This window comes from Nicotiana tabacum, chromosome 3 (genome assembly GCF_000715075.1).
Source record: "Nicotiana tabacum cultivar K326 chromosome 3, ASM71507v2, whole genome shotgun sequence".
NCBI lineage: Eukaryota > Viridiplantae > Streptophyta > Magnoliopsida > Solanales > Solanaceae > Nicotiana > Nicotiana tabacum.
In genome coordinates this window covers 189574431-189593116 of record NC_134082.1, presented here as the reverse complement: position 1 = coordinate 189593116, position 18686 = coordinate 189574431, and the positions used below count along the sequence as shown (strand labels likewise).

General features: G+C 33.9%; 1 protein-coding gene across 1 annotated transcript; it reads left to right on the top strand.

Moving 5' to 3' along the window:
- Positions 1-17254: 17254 nt before the first annotated feature.
- On the top strand, positions 17255-18446 carry LOC107763696 (uncharacterized). Its single transcript, XM_016582192.2, has 2 exons — positions 17255-17920; positions 18186-18446. The coding sequence occupies exons 1-2, from the start codon at positions 17405-17407 to the stop codon at positions 18237-18239; spliced, it is 570 nt and encodes a 189-aa protein (XP_016437678.1). The 5' UTR covers positions 17255-17404; the 3' UTR covers positions 18240-18446.
- The last annotated feature ends 240 nt before the right edge of the window (positions 18447-18686 follow it).

The following is an 18686-nucleotide window of genomic DNA, read 5'->3' as shown; positions in this document are numbered from 1 at the left end:
AAATATGCTAGAATTGTAAAAGAAATTTCCATTTATAGAATAAATAAAGAATAATATTATTAATGAAAATAATACTAAATAAAGGATTAGGCATGTAAAAATCTCATTTATGTTTCTATAGTGAAATCGATGTGATCAGAATCAGTTCTTATTGTATTTAAAAGTGTGGACCAGATCAACCCAACCCGCTAGTTGGATAAAGTTACACTTGGATGTTTTCAGTGATTCAGTCCATTTAAAATTGAAGTTTTTCTGCCAAGACCTAATCCGCCCACTGGCCTCATGAAGTTGTGGCCCGTGAGACCTAACATTTTAAAAGAAGAATTAACACAAATAGCCGCTCATCCAACTGCTTAAACTAAAAAAATAGTCAGTTAAGGCATAATATATGAATAATTTATGTATTATCTATGTATAATTGTATATGATCAATGTACAATCTATGTATATGACTAGAACAAATAAACTGTAAATATAACCGGCTATTTATGTAAAGATTTCACATTAAAAATCTTCATGGAAAGTTCAGTTAACGACAGACACAGACGCAAAAAAAAAAAAAAAAAAAAAAAAAAAAAAAAAAAGAAACCTATACTAAAGTAAACGAACACAAAAGAAATTGATTGTTTGTCCTTTGGAATAACCCGAGTTTCTGTTTGTGATTAGTGAAGATTAAGTAAAAAGTAGATGTACACTAATCTCTCCCGAGCTTATTCATTCACTTTTTGTTTTAGAGGTTCAAAGACTAAATCAAACTTATAAACATGACATTTTGAAGTAAAGAGCTGAATAATAAAACTGTGTGCTACATAAAGTTGGAATGGACCATGTGATACTTGTGGGCCTTGTAGTTTGTTTGGTTTGACAAATAGCCTTCAGTCTACACTATTTCAGAGAAGTGTGCAAAGCACCAGGCCTAAAGTTGAGAGTACATGGCAACTGGCCAAGTTGATTCATGGGCCAATAAATGGTGGCTGCCACATCGAATACAGATATCTACACGAACACCTTCGAGAGCCAAACCAAGTGGCAGACGAAGCTGACCACAAAGGTTTTCAGTTTACAAGTCTTTCAGATAAGAGTTTGATTCTCACTAGCTATTTCTTTTCTCTTTCCTTTTTCCTTTCCATGTGTAATAGAATAACAAGAATTTAAAAATTGGCGATGATGGAGATGGAGATGGAGATGGTTTACACCAAATTAAAAATTTATATGACATATATCTTTTAGATACATTTTATTATTTACTCATAATTAATTAATATATATTTTCACCTCAATTTATTAATTAATTATGCATCATAACGTAATATAATTTGATGTAAATATCGAGAGTAATTTTTTTTTTTTTTGAAATGACATCCCACCAAAAGACATCATTCCAAATCAAAACAAAAATATTCGCATCGAGAAATCATCTAATATTTGGTGTATTATGTAGAGAATGAAAGAAACATTTGAAATTAGGTTGGGACATTAAAAAACCATATATGTAGACAAAATTAGGAACATGATTATCCATGGACCTAACCTTACACTTGAGCATGGAGGCTACGCATTATTATTATTTCTTTGGGTGATATAAAGTTTGTTCTAGAAAAGCATGGGCCTCAGCATTCCCCAGCCACAACTATAGATGCGTGGGTCATGTTTTCTATATGTTATCCTTATTTTAGATTTAGCCGAATTTTCCTCTGTAGCTTGCTCCTTCATGTCTCTCCTTTTATTGGATAAGAATATTGTTGGTTGCTATCTTCTTATTTACTGTATTTGTAAATAATAATTCTGAAGAAAAAAACGTTAGAGTATAAATGTAAATAAATATGAAACAATAATTAATTCGAGCTCACTGAATTCACAGTGTTTCATTAAGGAATTTAATTCCCTCCTAGTATCCAAGGTTATGGATTATTTCCTCCCAGGATAGAACGAATTACACAATGGTATAGCGGTACTTCAAACCCCAGTGTTTCAGAGAACACAAAGTTTGGCAGCAAATCACACTTACGATTGCTTTGTTTGTAGTTTAAAACAATGCACAACAAAGGAGGAGAACTCAGAAGTCGAATAGAAATTCTGAGAGGAAGGTATGCAATTTATAGTCGATGTTGAGTTCTTACTGAAGAGGATATCAACGACAGTCAAGCTCTCAAATTTGTTTCTGCATGTGCCTTCTTCTAACAGCTCTTATTCTGTTTTTCTATTTTTGTGTTGTGTGTCCTTGCTCTAACAGCTACTGCACATATTTATAGTGCAGTCAACTATTAACAGAATGACCAGCCAACACTCATGGTGGAGCAATCACTAGGTTGTTACGGAGGAAGCACTTGACATGGTGGAAGGAGCATTTGCTTATGGAGCACTAGGCTGCCAATGGACAATGAAGCATGCACTTAGCCGAACTGGTGGGACACTTGGATTCTATCCACGGATTGGAAAACATCCGTTACAAACACGGATAATATTACGTTAATATTCGCTATTAACAAATAAATTTGGTCCAAAAAATTAATCAATCAATCGATCATTTGACCAAATCCGAACCCGAACCCGAAACCGTAGCCGTAGTTGAAGCCGAGCCAAGCGAGCGACGACGACGACGGCGCGAGGCTTGCCTTCTTCTTAACTCTTTAAGAGCTACAAGAAGAGCAATTGTATATATACCCACCAAAATCATTTTCCTTTTCCACTATGGGACAATGTTTCAAGAGAGGGAAACTTAAAATTTTACTCAAAATTTCATTTTCCCTCCATTTCTCATTCACCCTCTTTTTAAGACTTTTCCATCTTAATATCCTCAACAATCCCCCACATGAATGGGGAATGACTATATCACGGAAGTATGCATGAAAAACTTGTGTGATTTGCAAGCAAGGATTAATTGCATCTGGATAAGTAGGTTTCCTTTTGAACTTTCCGTAGTGAACTTATGTCGGAAATACTCGGTCAACCGGTAGATTTGATATCTTTGAACCGTTGAACTTTAGTGTATACCTAGACAATCATAAGTCACACAATCAACTCTTAACCGTCTTTGGTTCTCATTGTTGTGTTCGTTTCAGCCATGAACACCGCCTGATTTCATAAGTGCGTAGATAATTGGCCTTGCAAACTTCTCCTTGAAGCGGCTAACACTTCACACTTACATAGGTGATTCCTAAACGTGTCATCCCGTAGATACACTATTTGATATACTCCGTATCAAATTTAAAAATCATTAAAAAGCCTTAATGTTTTATCCTTGGTACTGAACATTGTCTCATTACGAGAATGGACCAAAATTTTTGTTGACAATGTTGAACCGTCATTAATGACTTTGTTTGATCTCCTTGAACCTAGATCTTGGGATCTCCAGTCTTCTAGGTAGAGTTACCTCCACAATGACTTGTTCTCGGCCATAGTCCCATTCCCCTCGATGATTTCTCAACTACCTCTATAGTTAGGCATTTTGTAAGTGGATCCGACACATTATCACTTGACTTTACATAGTCAATCATGATAATTCCTCTAGAGAGTAGTTGCCTAACGGTTTTATGTCTTCGTCGTATATGACGAGATTTACTGTTATACATAATGCTCCCAGACCTTCCAATTGCCTCTTGGTTATCGCAATATATGCATATTGGTGCCAACGGTTTAGGCCAAAATGGAATATCTTCCAAGAAATTCCGGAGTCATTCAGCTTCTTCACCGGCTTTATCTAAGGCTATGAACTCAGCCTCCATTGTAGAGCGGGCAATACAAGTTTGTTTGGACGACTTCCAAGATACCGTTCCTCCACCAATAGTGAATATATATCCACTTGTGGACTTCGAATCAGTTGAACCGATGATCCAATTTGCATCACAATATCCTTCAATCATTGCAGGATATTTACTATAGTGCAAATCAAAGTTTTGGGTATGTTCTAAATATCCCAAAACTCGTTTCATTGCCATCCAATGAGATTGACCTGGATTGCTCGTGTATCGACTCAGTTTACTTATAGCACAAGCTATATCTGGTCGTGTACAATTCATAATGTACATTAAGCATCCCAACACACGAGCATAATCCAATTGTGATATGATTTGGCCTTTGTTCTTTGCTAATGCAAAATTCACGTCAATTGGAGTCTTTGCAGCTTTAAACCCTAAGTGCTTGAATTTTTCAAGTATTGTCTTAATATAATGAGATTGTGACAATGTCAGACCTTGAAGAGTCTTTTGGATCTTAATCCCCAGAATTAAATCCGCAACTCCCAAGTCCTTCATAACAAACTTTCTAGTTAGCATATGCTTAGTCGCATTTATGTTGGCAATTTCAATACTCATTATCAGCATATCATCCACATATAGGCAAACAATGACTATGTGATTTGGAACATTTTTAATGTACACACATTTATCATATTCATTTATCTTAAAATCATTTGACAACATTGTTTGGTCAAATTTCGCATGCCATTGTTTGGGTGCTTGTTTTAGTCCGTAGAGGGACTTAACAAGTCTACATACCTTCTTTTATTTACCTGGAACCACAAACCCTTCAGGTTGTTCCATACAGATTTCTTCCTCCAATTCTCCATTTAAGAAGGCTGTCTTTACGTCCATTTGATGAATTTCAAGACCATAAACTGCAACTATAGCTACTAGCAATCGTATGGACGTAATTCTTGTCACTGGAGAATATGTATCAAAGTAGTCAAGACCTTCTCGTTGTATATACCCCTTGACAACAAGTCTTGCCTTAGATTTATCAATAGTGCCATCATCTTTTATTTTTCTTTTAAAAATCCATTTACAACCAAAAGGTTTATTTCCAGGAGGAAAATCAACCAATCATGTATGGTTGTTCAATATGGATTCTATTTCACTATTGACTGCCTCTTTCCAGAACAATGATTCCGAAGAAGACATAGCTTCTTTAAATGTTCGAGGCTCATTTTTCAATAAGAAAGTCATAAAGTCTGGTCCAAACGAAGTAGACGTTCTTTGACGTTTACTACGTCTTGGATCCCCCTAATTAAATGTACTTTCTTTTGTTTCTTCCCGAGGTCATTTATATCCTTCACCAATCGACTCGCATTCCTTTTTATACGGATATATATTTTCAAAAAACTCAGCATTATCTGATTCTATAATCGTATTATTATGAATGTTGGGATTTTCTGATTTATGAACCAGAAATCGATATGATTTACTATTGGTCGCATATCCTATGAAAATACAATCAATTATTTTCGGTCTTATTTTTACCTTTTTGGGTTTATGAACTTGCACTTTTGCCAAACACCTCCGCACTTTCAAATAATTCAAGTTGGACTTCCTTCCTTTTCATTTTTCATATGGAATGGATTGTGTTTTGATATGGGGTACTCGATTTAGTATCCGGTTAGCCGTAAAAATGGCTTCCCCCCACAAGTTCGGTGGCAAACCAGAACTTATCAACAATGCGTTCATCATCTCCTTTAATGAACGATTCTTTCTTTCCGCAATCCCATTGAATTGGGGCGTGTAAGGGGCTGTTGTTTGATGAATAATTTCATATTCTAGACATATTTCTCCAAAAGGAGATTCATATTCACCACCCCTATCACTTCTTATCATTTTGATTTTCTTTTTAAGTTGTGTTTCAACTTCATTTTTATATTGCCTGAATGCGTCTATTACTTCATCTTTACTACTAAGTAAGTAGACATAGCAATATTGAGTATTGCCGTCAATAAAAGTTATGAAATACTTCTTTCCACCGCGAGATGGTATTGACTTCATGTCACAAATATCTATGTGAATTAAGTCTAAAGGATTTGAATTCCTTTCAACCGACTTATAAGGATGTTTAACATACTTAAATTCCACACATATTTGACATTTTGATTTTTCACATTCAAACTTAGGCAATACTTCCAAGTTAATCTTTTTCCGCAAGGTTTTATAATTGACATGACCCAAACGTACATGCCATAAATCATTTGACTCAAGTAAGTAAGAAGAAGCTGAAGCTTTATTATTATTTTCGACAACTATTACATTCAGCTTGAAAAGGCCCTCAGTAAGGTAACCTTTTCCTACAAACATTTCATTCTTACTTATCACCTCCTTGTCGGATACAAAAACACACTTGAAACAGTGTTTTACAAGAAGTCCAGTAGAGACTAAGTTCTTCCTAATTTCGGGAACATGAAGGACGTTGTTCAAAGTCATGACCTTGCCAGAAGTCATCTTGAGAAATATTTTCCCATATCCTTCAATTTTTGTTGTAGCAGCATTTCCCATAGAAAATGTCTCTTCCGGTCCAGCAGAAGCATATGTAGAAAATGCTTCCCTCACAGCACAAACATGGCGAGTGGCTCTAGAATCAATCCACCACTCCTTAGGATTTCCTACCAAGTTGCATTCAGAAAGCATAGCATACAAGTCATTAATATCTTCGTGCTTTTCAACCATATTTGCTTGACCCTTCTTCTTGTCTTTATTTGGAGCACGACACTCTACAGATCTGTGTCCAGTTTTTCCACAGTTGTAGCAATTTTCATTGAACCGCTTCTTGCTTGGGTTATTTCTTGGCCTAGAAGCTTGCTTCCTCTTTCTCTTAATTTGAGAAGTAGCCTCAACAATATTTGCTCCCATTATTGTTGAGTTTCCACGGCCTTTCTTTTCAGCTGCTCTGTTGTCCTCTTCGGTTCTCAACCGAACAATGAGATTTTCAAGGGACATCTCCTTTCGTTTGTGTTTCAAGTAGTTCTTGAAATCCTTCCACAAAGGAGGCAGCTTCTCAATAATTGCTACAACTTGGAATGCTTTATTGATGACAAGACCTTCAATGAAAATTCCGTTAGTAAAAATACTAAAATTTTTACTTTCAACATCAGTATTTATTTTATATATACCTTCAATAAGTAGATCATGAATAATCACTTGCAATTCCTGGACTTGGGTAATAACAGACTTGCTATCTATCATTTTGTAGTTCAAAAATTTTGCGGCAACGAATTTCTTCATCCCGGCATCTTTAGTTTTGTATTTTCTTTCAAGCGCAATCCACAGTTCTTTTGATGTCTCTACATTACTGTAGACGTTATACAGATTATCCTCCAGTCCGCTAAGAATATATTTCTTGCACAAAAAGTCAGAATGCTTTCACGCCTCAATCACGAGAAAGCGTTCATTCTCTGGAGTTTCATCGGGCAGATCAGGAACATCTTCCTTGATGAACTTCTATAGACATAACGTAGTCAAGTAGAAGAACGTCTTCTACTTCCAGCACTTGAAATCAATCTCGGAAAATTTTCCGGGTTTTTCTGTCGGTGCCAATGCCGGTGTTCGGTTTGTCGATGCATTGGCAGTCATCATCGGAATAGCTCGGTTTCCATTGTCATTTGCCATTTTTTTCTGTAAAAGAATGACACAAACAAACGTTTAAACTTGGAGGGAAATAAATCACGTAGATTTTAATCTCCAATAAACCGCCACAAAGGCTATCACGTAGATTTTAATCTCCAATAAACCGCCATAAAGGCTTTAATCTCCAAAATGGGAGTAGACAAAACCGCAAAGGTTTTAGTCTTCAGAACTGTAAGTTCTCCAACAAAACGCCACGAAGGCTTTAATCTCCAAAACAGTAAGTATACCACAAATACAGAAATAAAGATATTAAATTCCTTAAGCTTGTTGGTTGCTATCTTCTTACTTGATGTATTTGTAAATAATAATTCTGGAGAAAAGAACGTTAGCGTATAAACATAAATATAAATGAAAGAGTAATTAATTCGAGTTCACTGAATTCACAGTATTTCCTTAACGAATTTAATCCTCTCCTAGTACCCAAGGTTATGGATTATTTCCTCCCATGATAGAATGAATTACACATTGGTGTAGCTGTACTTCAAACCCCAGTGTTTCAGTGAACACAAAGTTCGGCAGCAAATCACACTTACGGTTGCTTTGTTTGTAGTTTAAAACAATGCACAACAAAGGAGGAGAACTCAGAAGTCGAATGGAAATTCTGAGAGGAAGGTATTCAATTTATAGCCGATGTTGAGTTCTTACTGAAGAGGATATCAACGACAGTCAAGCTCTCAAATTCGTTTCTGCCTGTGCCTTCTCCTAACAGCTCTTATTCCGTTTTTCTATTTTTGTGTTGTGTGTCCTTGCTCTAACAACTACTGCACATATTTATAGTGCAGTCAACTATTAAGAGAATGACCAGCCACCACTCATGGTGGAGCAATCACTAGGCTGTTATGGAGGAAGCACTTGACATGGTGGAAGGAGCACTTACTCCTGGAGCACTAGGCTGCCAATGGACAATGGAGCATGCACTTGGATGAACTGGTGGGACACTTGGATTCTATCCACGGATTGGAAAACATCCGCTACAAACACGGATAATATTACGTTAATATTCACTATTAACAAATAAATTTGGTCCAAAACATTAATCAACAATCGATCATCGAAGCCGAAGCCGAAGCCGAGCCGAGCGGTGACGACGACGGCGCGAGGCTTGCCTTCTTCTTAACTCTTTAAGAGCTATAAGAAGAGCAATTGTATATATACCCACCAAAATTTTTTTCCTCTTCCAATATGGGACAATGTTTCAAGAGAGGAAAACTTAAAATTGTACTCAAAAAATTTATTTTCCCTCCATTTCCCATTTGCCCTCTTTTTAAAACTTTTCCATCTTAAAATCCTCAACAAATATAACCTTAATTAATATACAGATAAGTCTCAATCTATGGATCAATTTAGATGAAGCATGTGATAGCAGCAAGCCGCACTTCCTTTTTCACATTTGTTCTTCTTTTTGTATAAAAATATGAGGAGGTCACAGGCTCGAGCCGTGTAAACAACCTCTTGCAGAAATATAGGGTAACGCTGCGTACAATAAACCCTTGCGATCCGGTCCTTCCCCGGACCCCGCGTAAAACGGGAACTTAGTACACCAGACTGCCCTTTTTGTATACGTGTATCGAATAAGTTGACTGTGATTGTAAAAGAGTTAATAAGATTTCAGTAGGGAAAAAACAATAACTCACATATGAAATCTTGTTCAATCAAATAAAAATATGAATAGAGTAACTAGTAAAAAATGTAGTATAAATTTATGAAATCCAAAACTTCATATACGTGTTCAACTCATTTCTAAGCATAATTAATGATTATTTACACAAAAATCAGCGTTAGATCATCCCTTTGCTATATTGGCTTGACAAACAAAATATATATAAAGACAGACTTGTAAATGCTATTGTAAAACGAATAACATGTATCGTGTATTTTTTTTATTAAATACTGAGATTCCAAAATCGATATTCTAAGAAACCAACGATTGTGTAATAAATGGCGATGTGTTAATTTCTCCCACGTTAATGTGGTGGTATAACAAAGCATCTACTCGTCAATTCATCAAAAGTTTATGATGTCCATTAACGTTTTATGAGTGAATATTTTTTTTTTTAAACTTTTGTATGGACGTTTTAGCGATACTCTACGACATTATTATTCTGTTTGGACCCCCAAAGTTACATCATCGTCACTATGCTGGGCCATAACTCATCCTTGTCCGTCGAAAAAAGCAGGCAAACAAACCTATTTATGATGCCATTTGGATTCGGTTTTCGTTTATTTTCTTTTAAAAAAGTTTACGCTGCAGAAAATATATTTGGGAAAAAACTTATTTGTTTGGATAACTTTTCAGAAAATAATACTGGAAAAGGTTAGGGTTACTTATTCTCTATAGTTCCATAACATTTTGGATAGATTTCCGAAACCCAAAGTTGCTAAGCATTCAATTTACAACACAGACTCGGTTAATTTCAACAGAGCTTTCACAAAGAACTTTTCAATCCAAGCAGGTTATGTTCTGCAGTTATTCACGTTGACATCGTTCCTAAAATTAAAAAAATAAAATATGAATTATAGTTAGAGGGTGTTTGGCTAAGCTTATAAGCTGGTCAAACTGGTTTATAAATACTTTTTGGTTTATCTACGCGTTTGGTAAAATTAAAAGTGCATATAATTTAAGTGCTTATATGCCAAAAATAAGTCAAAAGCCATAAGTTGGTCTCCCCCAACTTATCAAATTTCAGCTTATAAGCAGTTTAGGTTGGACCAAAATATTTACTATTCTATCCCAAAAATACTTCTTTTTAAAACAAAACTCTCCGTATACCCAGTTCTTCAACTGCTTATTATTAATTTCAACACTTTTATCCAAACATGTAACTGCTTATTTTTTAAATTAGCTTCAGCATTTAAAAGTGCTTTTTAGCACTTAATGCTTATCAGCTACTCTAAATCAGTTAAGCCAAACAAGCTCTTAATCTCTTTTTTTACACATGAGAAATTTATTTTTACATATAATTTCTCAATTTCAACATTGTAAATGATCATGAAAGCCAATATGTAATAAATTGTTAGCGAATACTTATTCAAAAATTGCCAAAAATACGGCAAAAAAATCTAATCAAAGTTTACAACATTAAAAAATTATACAGTAAATATGTAATAAATAGTTATCTTTCTAATTGACGGTCTAAACTAGAAACAGTATTTCATGAAGCATATTAATTCTGTGCAAGTAGCCTCATTAGAAAGGTTCCATGAATCTTCATTCATGGGTTCCATAGGCAATGTTTCATCTTTAATAAAATAAGTATAGATTTTGCTTCTACGACAACCAATAACAACATCCCAATTTTTATAAATTCAATTAATACGTAGAAGAACTTAAAGTTTTATTCGCTAGCTATATGAAAAGTATATATACACAATCACGTCAGCTCTACAGTTAACTATTGTAAAAGATGTTCACTGGCATTAGGAATGTGTTTGAGCTATTATAGCTTGTCAAATTACATTAAACATGTAACATTATTGCGTAAATAGTAATATACGGCGCAAATGTAAAGAAAAAAACTACAATACCAATATAATTTAACTTGTTATAATAGATAACTACTCTAATTTCAGTTTACCATATTGGACTTGCTATAATTGCATAATAGTATAGGTCAACTTAATTAAATGGTATAAAAACACTGAGAGTGCACAAAATTTAGACTCTGTTATGAAATAAAAGCAATTTAGTAAAGCATGAACAAGAAATAAAAGCAACTTAGTAAAACATGAACAAGACTAGAGATAGAGAGAAGGAGAGATTTTCTTCTTCAATTGTGTGTATTTTCCTATCTATTACAAGGCTTTTATATAAGCATGAAAAATGAAGAAAATATGTCATGAAATATGTCATTGAACATAGAAAATATGTCATTGAATATGTCATTAACCATTTGAGAGAAAGATCATGGAGGAAGAGTAGACATCCACCATATTTTGATTTTTATCATAACACTCCCCTTGGATGTCCATAAATAATGTGCCTCGTTAAAACCTTATTAGGAAAAAACCCTATGGGAAAAAAATCCTAATGATGGAAAAAGAGTACACATATTTAGAAATACGCCTTTTGGTTGCCTCGTTAAAAACCTTGCAAGGAAAACCCAATGGGACAAAACCTTGTAAGGGAAAAAGAGTACAACGCGTATTAACTCCCCCTGATGAGATCATCAGTTCACATTGTTGAGCCTTCGTATCCCAATCTTGTACACTAGTTTCTTGAAGGTTGACGCCGGTAGATATTTGGTGAACAAATCAGCCATATTATCACTTGAATGGATCCGTTGCACATTAATATCACCATTCTTTTGAAGATCATGTGTGAACAATAATTTAGGCGAAATGTGCTTTGTCCTAACTCCTTTATGAATCCTCCCTTTAATTGGGTTATACATGTTGTATTTTTTTCATACAAAACTGTGGGTAATTTATCACACTTCAAACCACATTTGTCTCGAATAAGATGTATAGTAGACCTCAATCATACACATTCTCGACTTGCTTCATGAATAGCAATTATCTCAGCATGATTAGAAGAAGTAGCCACGATTGATTGCTTAGTCGATCGCCAAGATATGACAGTGCCACACATGTAAACACATAACATGTTTGAGATCAAGACTTGTGTGTGTCAGATAAATACTCCACATCGACATAACCAACAAGATCGGTATTGCAATCATTGCCATAAAATAAGCCCACATCGGTAATCCCCCTTAGATAACGCAATATGTGTTTGATTTTATTCTAATTTCTCCTTGAGCGGAGCTATATCTTGTTAAGACATTAACTGAAAAAGTTATGTCATGCCTTGTAGTGTTAGTAAGATATATTAATGCACCAATTGCATTAAGATATGGTACTTTAGGACCAAGAAGCTCTTCATTATTTTCATGAGGTCGGAGTGGATCTTTATTTATATCGAGTAATCTCACAATCATCAGGGTACTTAATGGATGTGCTTTATCCACATAGAAGCTCTTTAAAATCTTTTTAGTGTATGCTGATTGAAGGACAAAAATTCTATCTTTCATATATTCAATTTGTAGACCAAGACAAAATTTTGTCTTTCCAAGATCTTTCATTTCAAATTCTTTCTTTAAACAGTCTACTGCTTTAGAAAGCTCTCCGGGAGTTCTAATGATATTTGAATCATCAACATACATGGAGATTATAACAAATTCAAATCCATATCCTTTTATAAGGACACAAGGACAAATTGAATTATTCTTATACCCTTCTTTCAACAAGTACTCTCTCGGACGATTATACCACATGCGCCCTGATTGTTTCAATCCGTATAAGGATTTTTGAAGCTTTATTTAATAAATTTCTTGGAAATTTTAATATGCTCCAAGACAATTTAAATCTTTCAATGATATCCACTATACGCATATCAAGTTTTTCATATATTTCCAGATTAAAACCTGAAGTGACTATATCCACTATAAGAGAACATGTCTCCATATAATCAATGTGAGGATATTTACTAATTTTCTTGTGCCACAAGTCGTCTTTATGTCTATCGACTTGAACCTTTCGCACAAGAACACATTTATACCTCAATTGACTTTATACTTTCAGGTGTTGGACTATCCGTCCGACTTCACATTTTTCAAGTGAAGTCAATTTCGTTGCGTATTTTTATTTGGCCAATCTTCTATCCGTCCATATTTCATGACAGATTTGATCTCAAGATCCTCGTCAATATTAATCATATTGAGCACTACATTATATTAACAACATCGTCGACAATCATATTATGTCGGTTCCATTATTACCCAATAAAGACATAACTTATTGAAATCTCTTTATTTCATTATTTTCAGGTACCTGAGTCTCTCCCATGAGGTCTTATGAAGTGTTATGTCGTGGTGCTCTTCTAGGACAATTGCCTCCTTATTATGACCATTTTGAATATTTGCCCCTCTCTTTCTTCAAGGAGTTTTATCTTTGGAACCGATTGGTCTGTTACACTTCATGCGTGCCATAGACTCTGTCCCTCATGGACTTTATTCTATTTGGAGCATTAGCAGCTGAAATATGACATTTAGCTTTGGGTCAGCAAATGCGTCTGGCAATAATTTGTAAATAAATTATCACTTGAATTTCAAGTTTATATTTTCTTGTACGAGGATCTATATGTATTCATAATAATTCATTTCACGTATCACTTTCTTAGCTGCCCATTTTCTCCCCCTAATGTTGGGATCACCAACACATTTTCCAACCATCTTTGGGAACTCATCTTTGTGCATTTTGGTAGCATAATTAAATCATATAGCATATCCATATTTCTATATAGAAATTATTTGGTTCCTGACCCTGAACCGATTGTGATAGGGAGAAATTTTTATAACTTGGCTAGATGCGTACAAGTGTTGTTGTATATTAGATAATAAATCTCACACCAAATTTCGTTTTTGGGAGTTTTGTTCTCATAACCAATGATTTATCTATAATTGGAGGCATATAATTTCTGCTAAACCAACTTGGATTTAAACCAGTATTATTAAGATAAATCATCATAATTTATATTCTGGAATTATGCTCTAATAATTTGAGCAAGCAATCTTGCAAAAACCAAACTGCAAGTTGATAACAAATGCACATGTGACCATAAAATAGATGCATCTATTAAAATCATATAATAGTAAACGGTCCACATGGCATGTGACTGGGCCCATATATATATCACCTTTTATTCCTTCCAGAAATCAAAGGATTCAATCTCAACCTTTAGCTGGTATATCATGAGAATAAGCAGCACAAGAGAATTCTTGAACAATCTTCTATTCTTCAATATGTGTCAATGTAATTCTTAATTAATTTTTCGCATCATAATTGAACCGATATGGTCAACCGGTTATGCCAATTAATATTTATTTTAGTAAATCTCTAGTTTACTTGTGGCATATGATTCCAGCATCATGCTTATATTTGTGCAGTACAAATAGAAAGAAGATCGGGTAACCTTTCATATTTACCCGGTATGATTATAGAAATATGAATATATTCAATCTTCCTTTCATTTATAGTCTCAATATGCCAATCACTTTGACTTATATATTTGAAACTCAAAAAGTTTCTTTTGAGACTTTACAATATCAATGTCATGAATAAGTTTATTCATCCGGGTAGTAACAAATTAGTTTTTCCGGAGTTCTTAACAACTTTTGTACTACAAGATCTTTTATCATACCATTCATATGGTAAATGTCTCCTTCACGGAGAAAATTATATCATAATAAATTGTCATGGTCAAAATCATCATAAGCAAAATCATTTCTTGCTTTAATTTTGCCTTTAATAACTTTTATAAGGCATGGCAAAATAATATTTGGCATATCACATGTACACGACCAATGACATATTCATGTAATCACACAATAATATTTATTCTCTTTATTTTACTCAAACCTCCCTTAGAGGTGAGTTGTGTGGTATTCATATAATCATGTATTGCATGTCTTTATTCATTGCTTTTATCACATATTGCCACATTCAACTTTAGGAATGGATTTGCATTCTCAATGCTTATCATAAGTCACATTCTCTTCAAGAAATGGATCATAATCAACGACGTGCTTTATTATTTTCATACCAATTTGATGGTAAACATTGTCATCACATTTTGAAGGACTATTTTGAGAACTCTTATTGTTCTCCATTTATAATCATAGTGATGATTATTATTATTTTGGTATTTGGAACGCCCACGTTCATTGTTCAACCACTTGTCTTCATTGAAATTTATTATGCATTGTTATCACATTCACTTCAAGAATGGAGCAAATCAAGTGGGACAATTTTCATACTTTTTCATGAAAAATATATTATTTTTCTTTAGTCATCATTATATCATCAATATGGTACATTGGGACTCAAACCCAATGTCTTACCAATATAAAAGCATGTTAGGCCATAATAAATTGGGACTCAAACTCAACTCTTATCATTATGGAGCATCAGGACTTGATCCCGATGTCTATTCCTCAATTAATGGCATAATAGGCTAAACAATATTGAGATTCATTCTCAAGCCTTAATTTCAATCACATGCCAAAAAAGTTATACACAACTAATTTGTAACTTAGCAAATCAAATTTGCTTTCTTAAATAAGTGTACAAATCTCAAATCAGCGTAAAGCTTTATTAATTATTTGTAGCATCTATATGAAATACAATCGTTTGTAGTCAGAATATTTTTTCTAAATTCTATTAGAGTTTAGAAGGATCATAAAATCATTGTCATAATATTTATTGAGTCTCTCTCAAAAATATTGTTGTTTCGGGGTATACCCTACCTATTGGATTTGATTTAACGCCATGACTTTCCTTCACTCAATTCAACCAAGCAATTAGTGAATAAATTTATCAAAAGTACACCATATAGGTAACAACACATATATAGTACTAATACATAAATTCAGCATTTATATTACCTGAAAGGTGACATTATAGGTAACAACTTACCAGTTGTAGCTTGTGCATCATTCATATAAAATACTTAAAAATGTTAAGTTAGTAGCAAACATCAAGTAGGTTATGAATATTCAAAAATACTTCTCCTAGTAGTCATACTAATCATTGTTTGCTTTCAAATGATACGACCATAAATTATGAAGTATATTTTCTCAATAGTTGGTTTGTTTTCCAAACTTCAAAGAAGTAATTAATCAACCTAGATAAAGATCTGAAGTATTTCTTGTTTTCTTCAAGATGATTTATGCTTTTAATCAGTACGATCAATTTTATTTTATTTTTTATTTCTTTTTTTTTGGGTACTATATGCAAGTGTAAAAATCCAAAAGAAAAAAAATATTCATCCAAGTAAAAGAAAATGTTAAAAGCGGCAGGACAGATTGAAGATAGTTAACACATTAATATGCATAAGACAATTTATATAAAATATCCTTGGTTACCATGACATGCATTATATCAACAATTAACTGCTACTATGATTTTAACATATAGAACTTCGAAAATTTTATTCCATTCATGTGATATAAAAGATGTAATATTAATATGTGCTTATGCAATACAGGTGTAGTACAAAGTTGTGTGCATATGAGATTTTAAAGGAATGACAAGTATAAGATAATCATACCTTCTTACATTTCATTACTTACCATTGTAGTTTCTCTTTACATTTAACCATGTGATGATATGTATGGCTTCTAATTGTAATCTTTCTGGATATAGGAAATTTTTTGTAGATATATATATACAATTGGTTAGAGACTCGTGTTGATAACGTGTTATGAAATAAAATGAATTTAGTAAAGCATGAACAAGAAATAAAAGCAACTTAGTAAAACATGAACAAGAATAGAGATAGAGAGAAGGAAGCGATTTTCTTCTTCAATTGTGTGTATTTTCCTATCTATTACAAGACTTTTATATAGGCATGAAAAGTGAAGAAAATATGTCATTGAACATAAAAAATATGTCATTAATATGTCATTAACCATTTGAGAGAAAGATCATGAAGAAAGAGTAGACATCCAACATATTTTGATTTTTATCGTAACAGACTCAAAAATATTTGAACCAGTGGTCCTCGTTTGTGCTGCTTACGCCATTAACCGTATGGGAGACAAGGCCTGTCCTATCCATAAGTAAACCACAATACCACGCCCAAAACTAGTCCAGATTTTTTCTTGGCTCAAGAATTAGCTTAAAACTTAGAGAAAATCTATTTTTAGTAATTGGACAGTTGTTAGACACTAACAAAACTTAAAAAAGGAAAAAGGGTGTGGTTGATGGCCTGGGGTTGCGGGGGGGGGGGTTGCGGGGGGTTCGTGATGTGACTGCTAAGTTTTTTTTACCTTTTCTATATAAGGGCCACTCAGGGTTGTAGCCTTGTACACATTTATATTTTTGTAACATCATATTTTAACTCCAGAGACTTAGGATTGACTCCAAAATTCAGATAGCAAAATTAAAAATCTTTTCTTTCTTTTGTGTATATTTTATATGTGTGATATAGCAGTGAAGTGTTTCTGCAGATAAAGAGAGCAATGAAGAAATGTGAGTTATGCAATAGTATAGCAAGAGTTTACTGTGAATCAGATCAAGCCAGTCTTTGTTGGGATTGTGATGCCAGAGTTCACGCAGCTAATTTCCTTGTGGCTAAGCATTCAAGAAATCTTCTCTGCAATTCTTGCCAATCACTTACCCCATGGACTGGCTCTGGCTCTAAACTTGGTCCTACTGTTTCTGTTTGCCAGACATGTTTTCACAAAAATAATGATGGGGCAGATCATGATCTTGATCATAATGATACAGATGAAGAAGAAGATGATGATGAAGATGATGACGGAAGCAGTGACGAAGATGATGGTGATAATCAAGTGGTTCCTTTGTCTTTTTCAACTACTGATCAGCCTCGTCCTCCGTCATTGGCGTCAAGTTCTTCTTCAAGTAGTGAAGAGTCTACTAGCAGATTTTATAGGAGAAGAGTAGTTGGTGTCTCCAATTCAAGTATTGGGTTTTCACCAAACAGAACAGATGAAAATGTTCGATCCCATTTTCGTGTATGTCTTTAATTTTCTTCATCATACTTTTCTTCCCATTGATTAATGAAGCCAGGATTTTTAACAAGCAGATTCGAAATATTAAAAGTACATACACGAATATGTCAAGGGGATTCAACATTTACAATTTATGTATAAAAAATAATTTTGACCTTATATTACAGTGTAATTCTTTGGCGACGAACCCCTTCCGCCGCCTTATCTCCGCCCCTGCCAATAATATTATCTAAAACTATAGTGTGCACTGTTTCTTTTGCATTTTCAGGGAATTTCAAGACCTGAAGAGAAGGTAAAGAAGAGTTCATGGACATGGAGATAAAGTAGGGAAATTTTCAGATCAAAAGCTTCTCTGTTATATGATAGATGAAGGGAAAGAATATTGGCAGTGATAGATCGTTGGTATGAATAAATCTTGAAGAGTTGTAAATGACACATATAAGGTAGCTAGTTTTTTATGTTTCCATCTGCTGTTGACATCAATCCTGGAGTTCTTACTTGGAAATTTATAATAATTGATTATTTCTTACTTGGAAGTTTGCTAAGTTACAAGTATTACTGCATAGACTAAAGATTCTTTATTTGTCCTTATTTTCTAGATGTGAATCTGTTTTACTTTTTTCATTTACAGCGTCTTTATTTTTATTTTTGCTTAGTTGAAAATAATGAATGCCAGATGTGGCCGAAATCAAGATGATACAACTCGCCCATTTGACACCCCTAAATCCTAATTATAGGTGATGATAGAAAAGTCATGGTTTTATTCATT

What these genes read in the sequence shown, in the direction of transcription:
- LOC107763696 (XM_016582192.2), top strand. Translation starts at nt 17,405, where the DNA reads ATGAAGAAATGTGAGTTATGCAATAGTATAGCAAGAGTTTACTGTGAA. An exon ending in ATGTTCGATCCCATTTTCGT is followed by an intron (nt 17,921 to 18,185) that starts GTATGTCTTTAA and finishes TTGCATTTTCAG; the next exon opens with GGAATTTCAAGACCTGAAGA.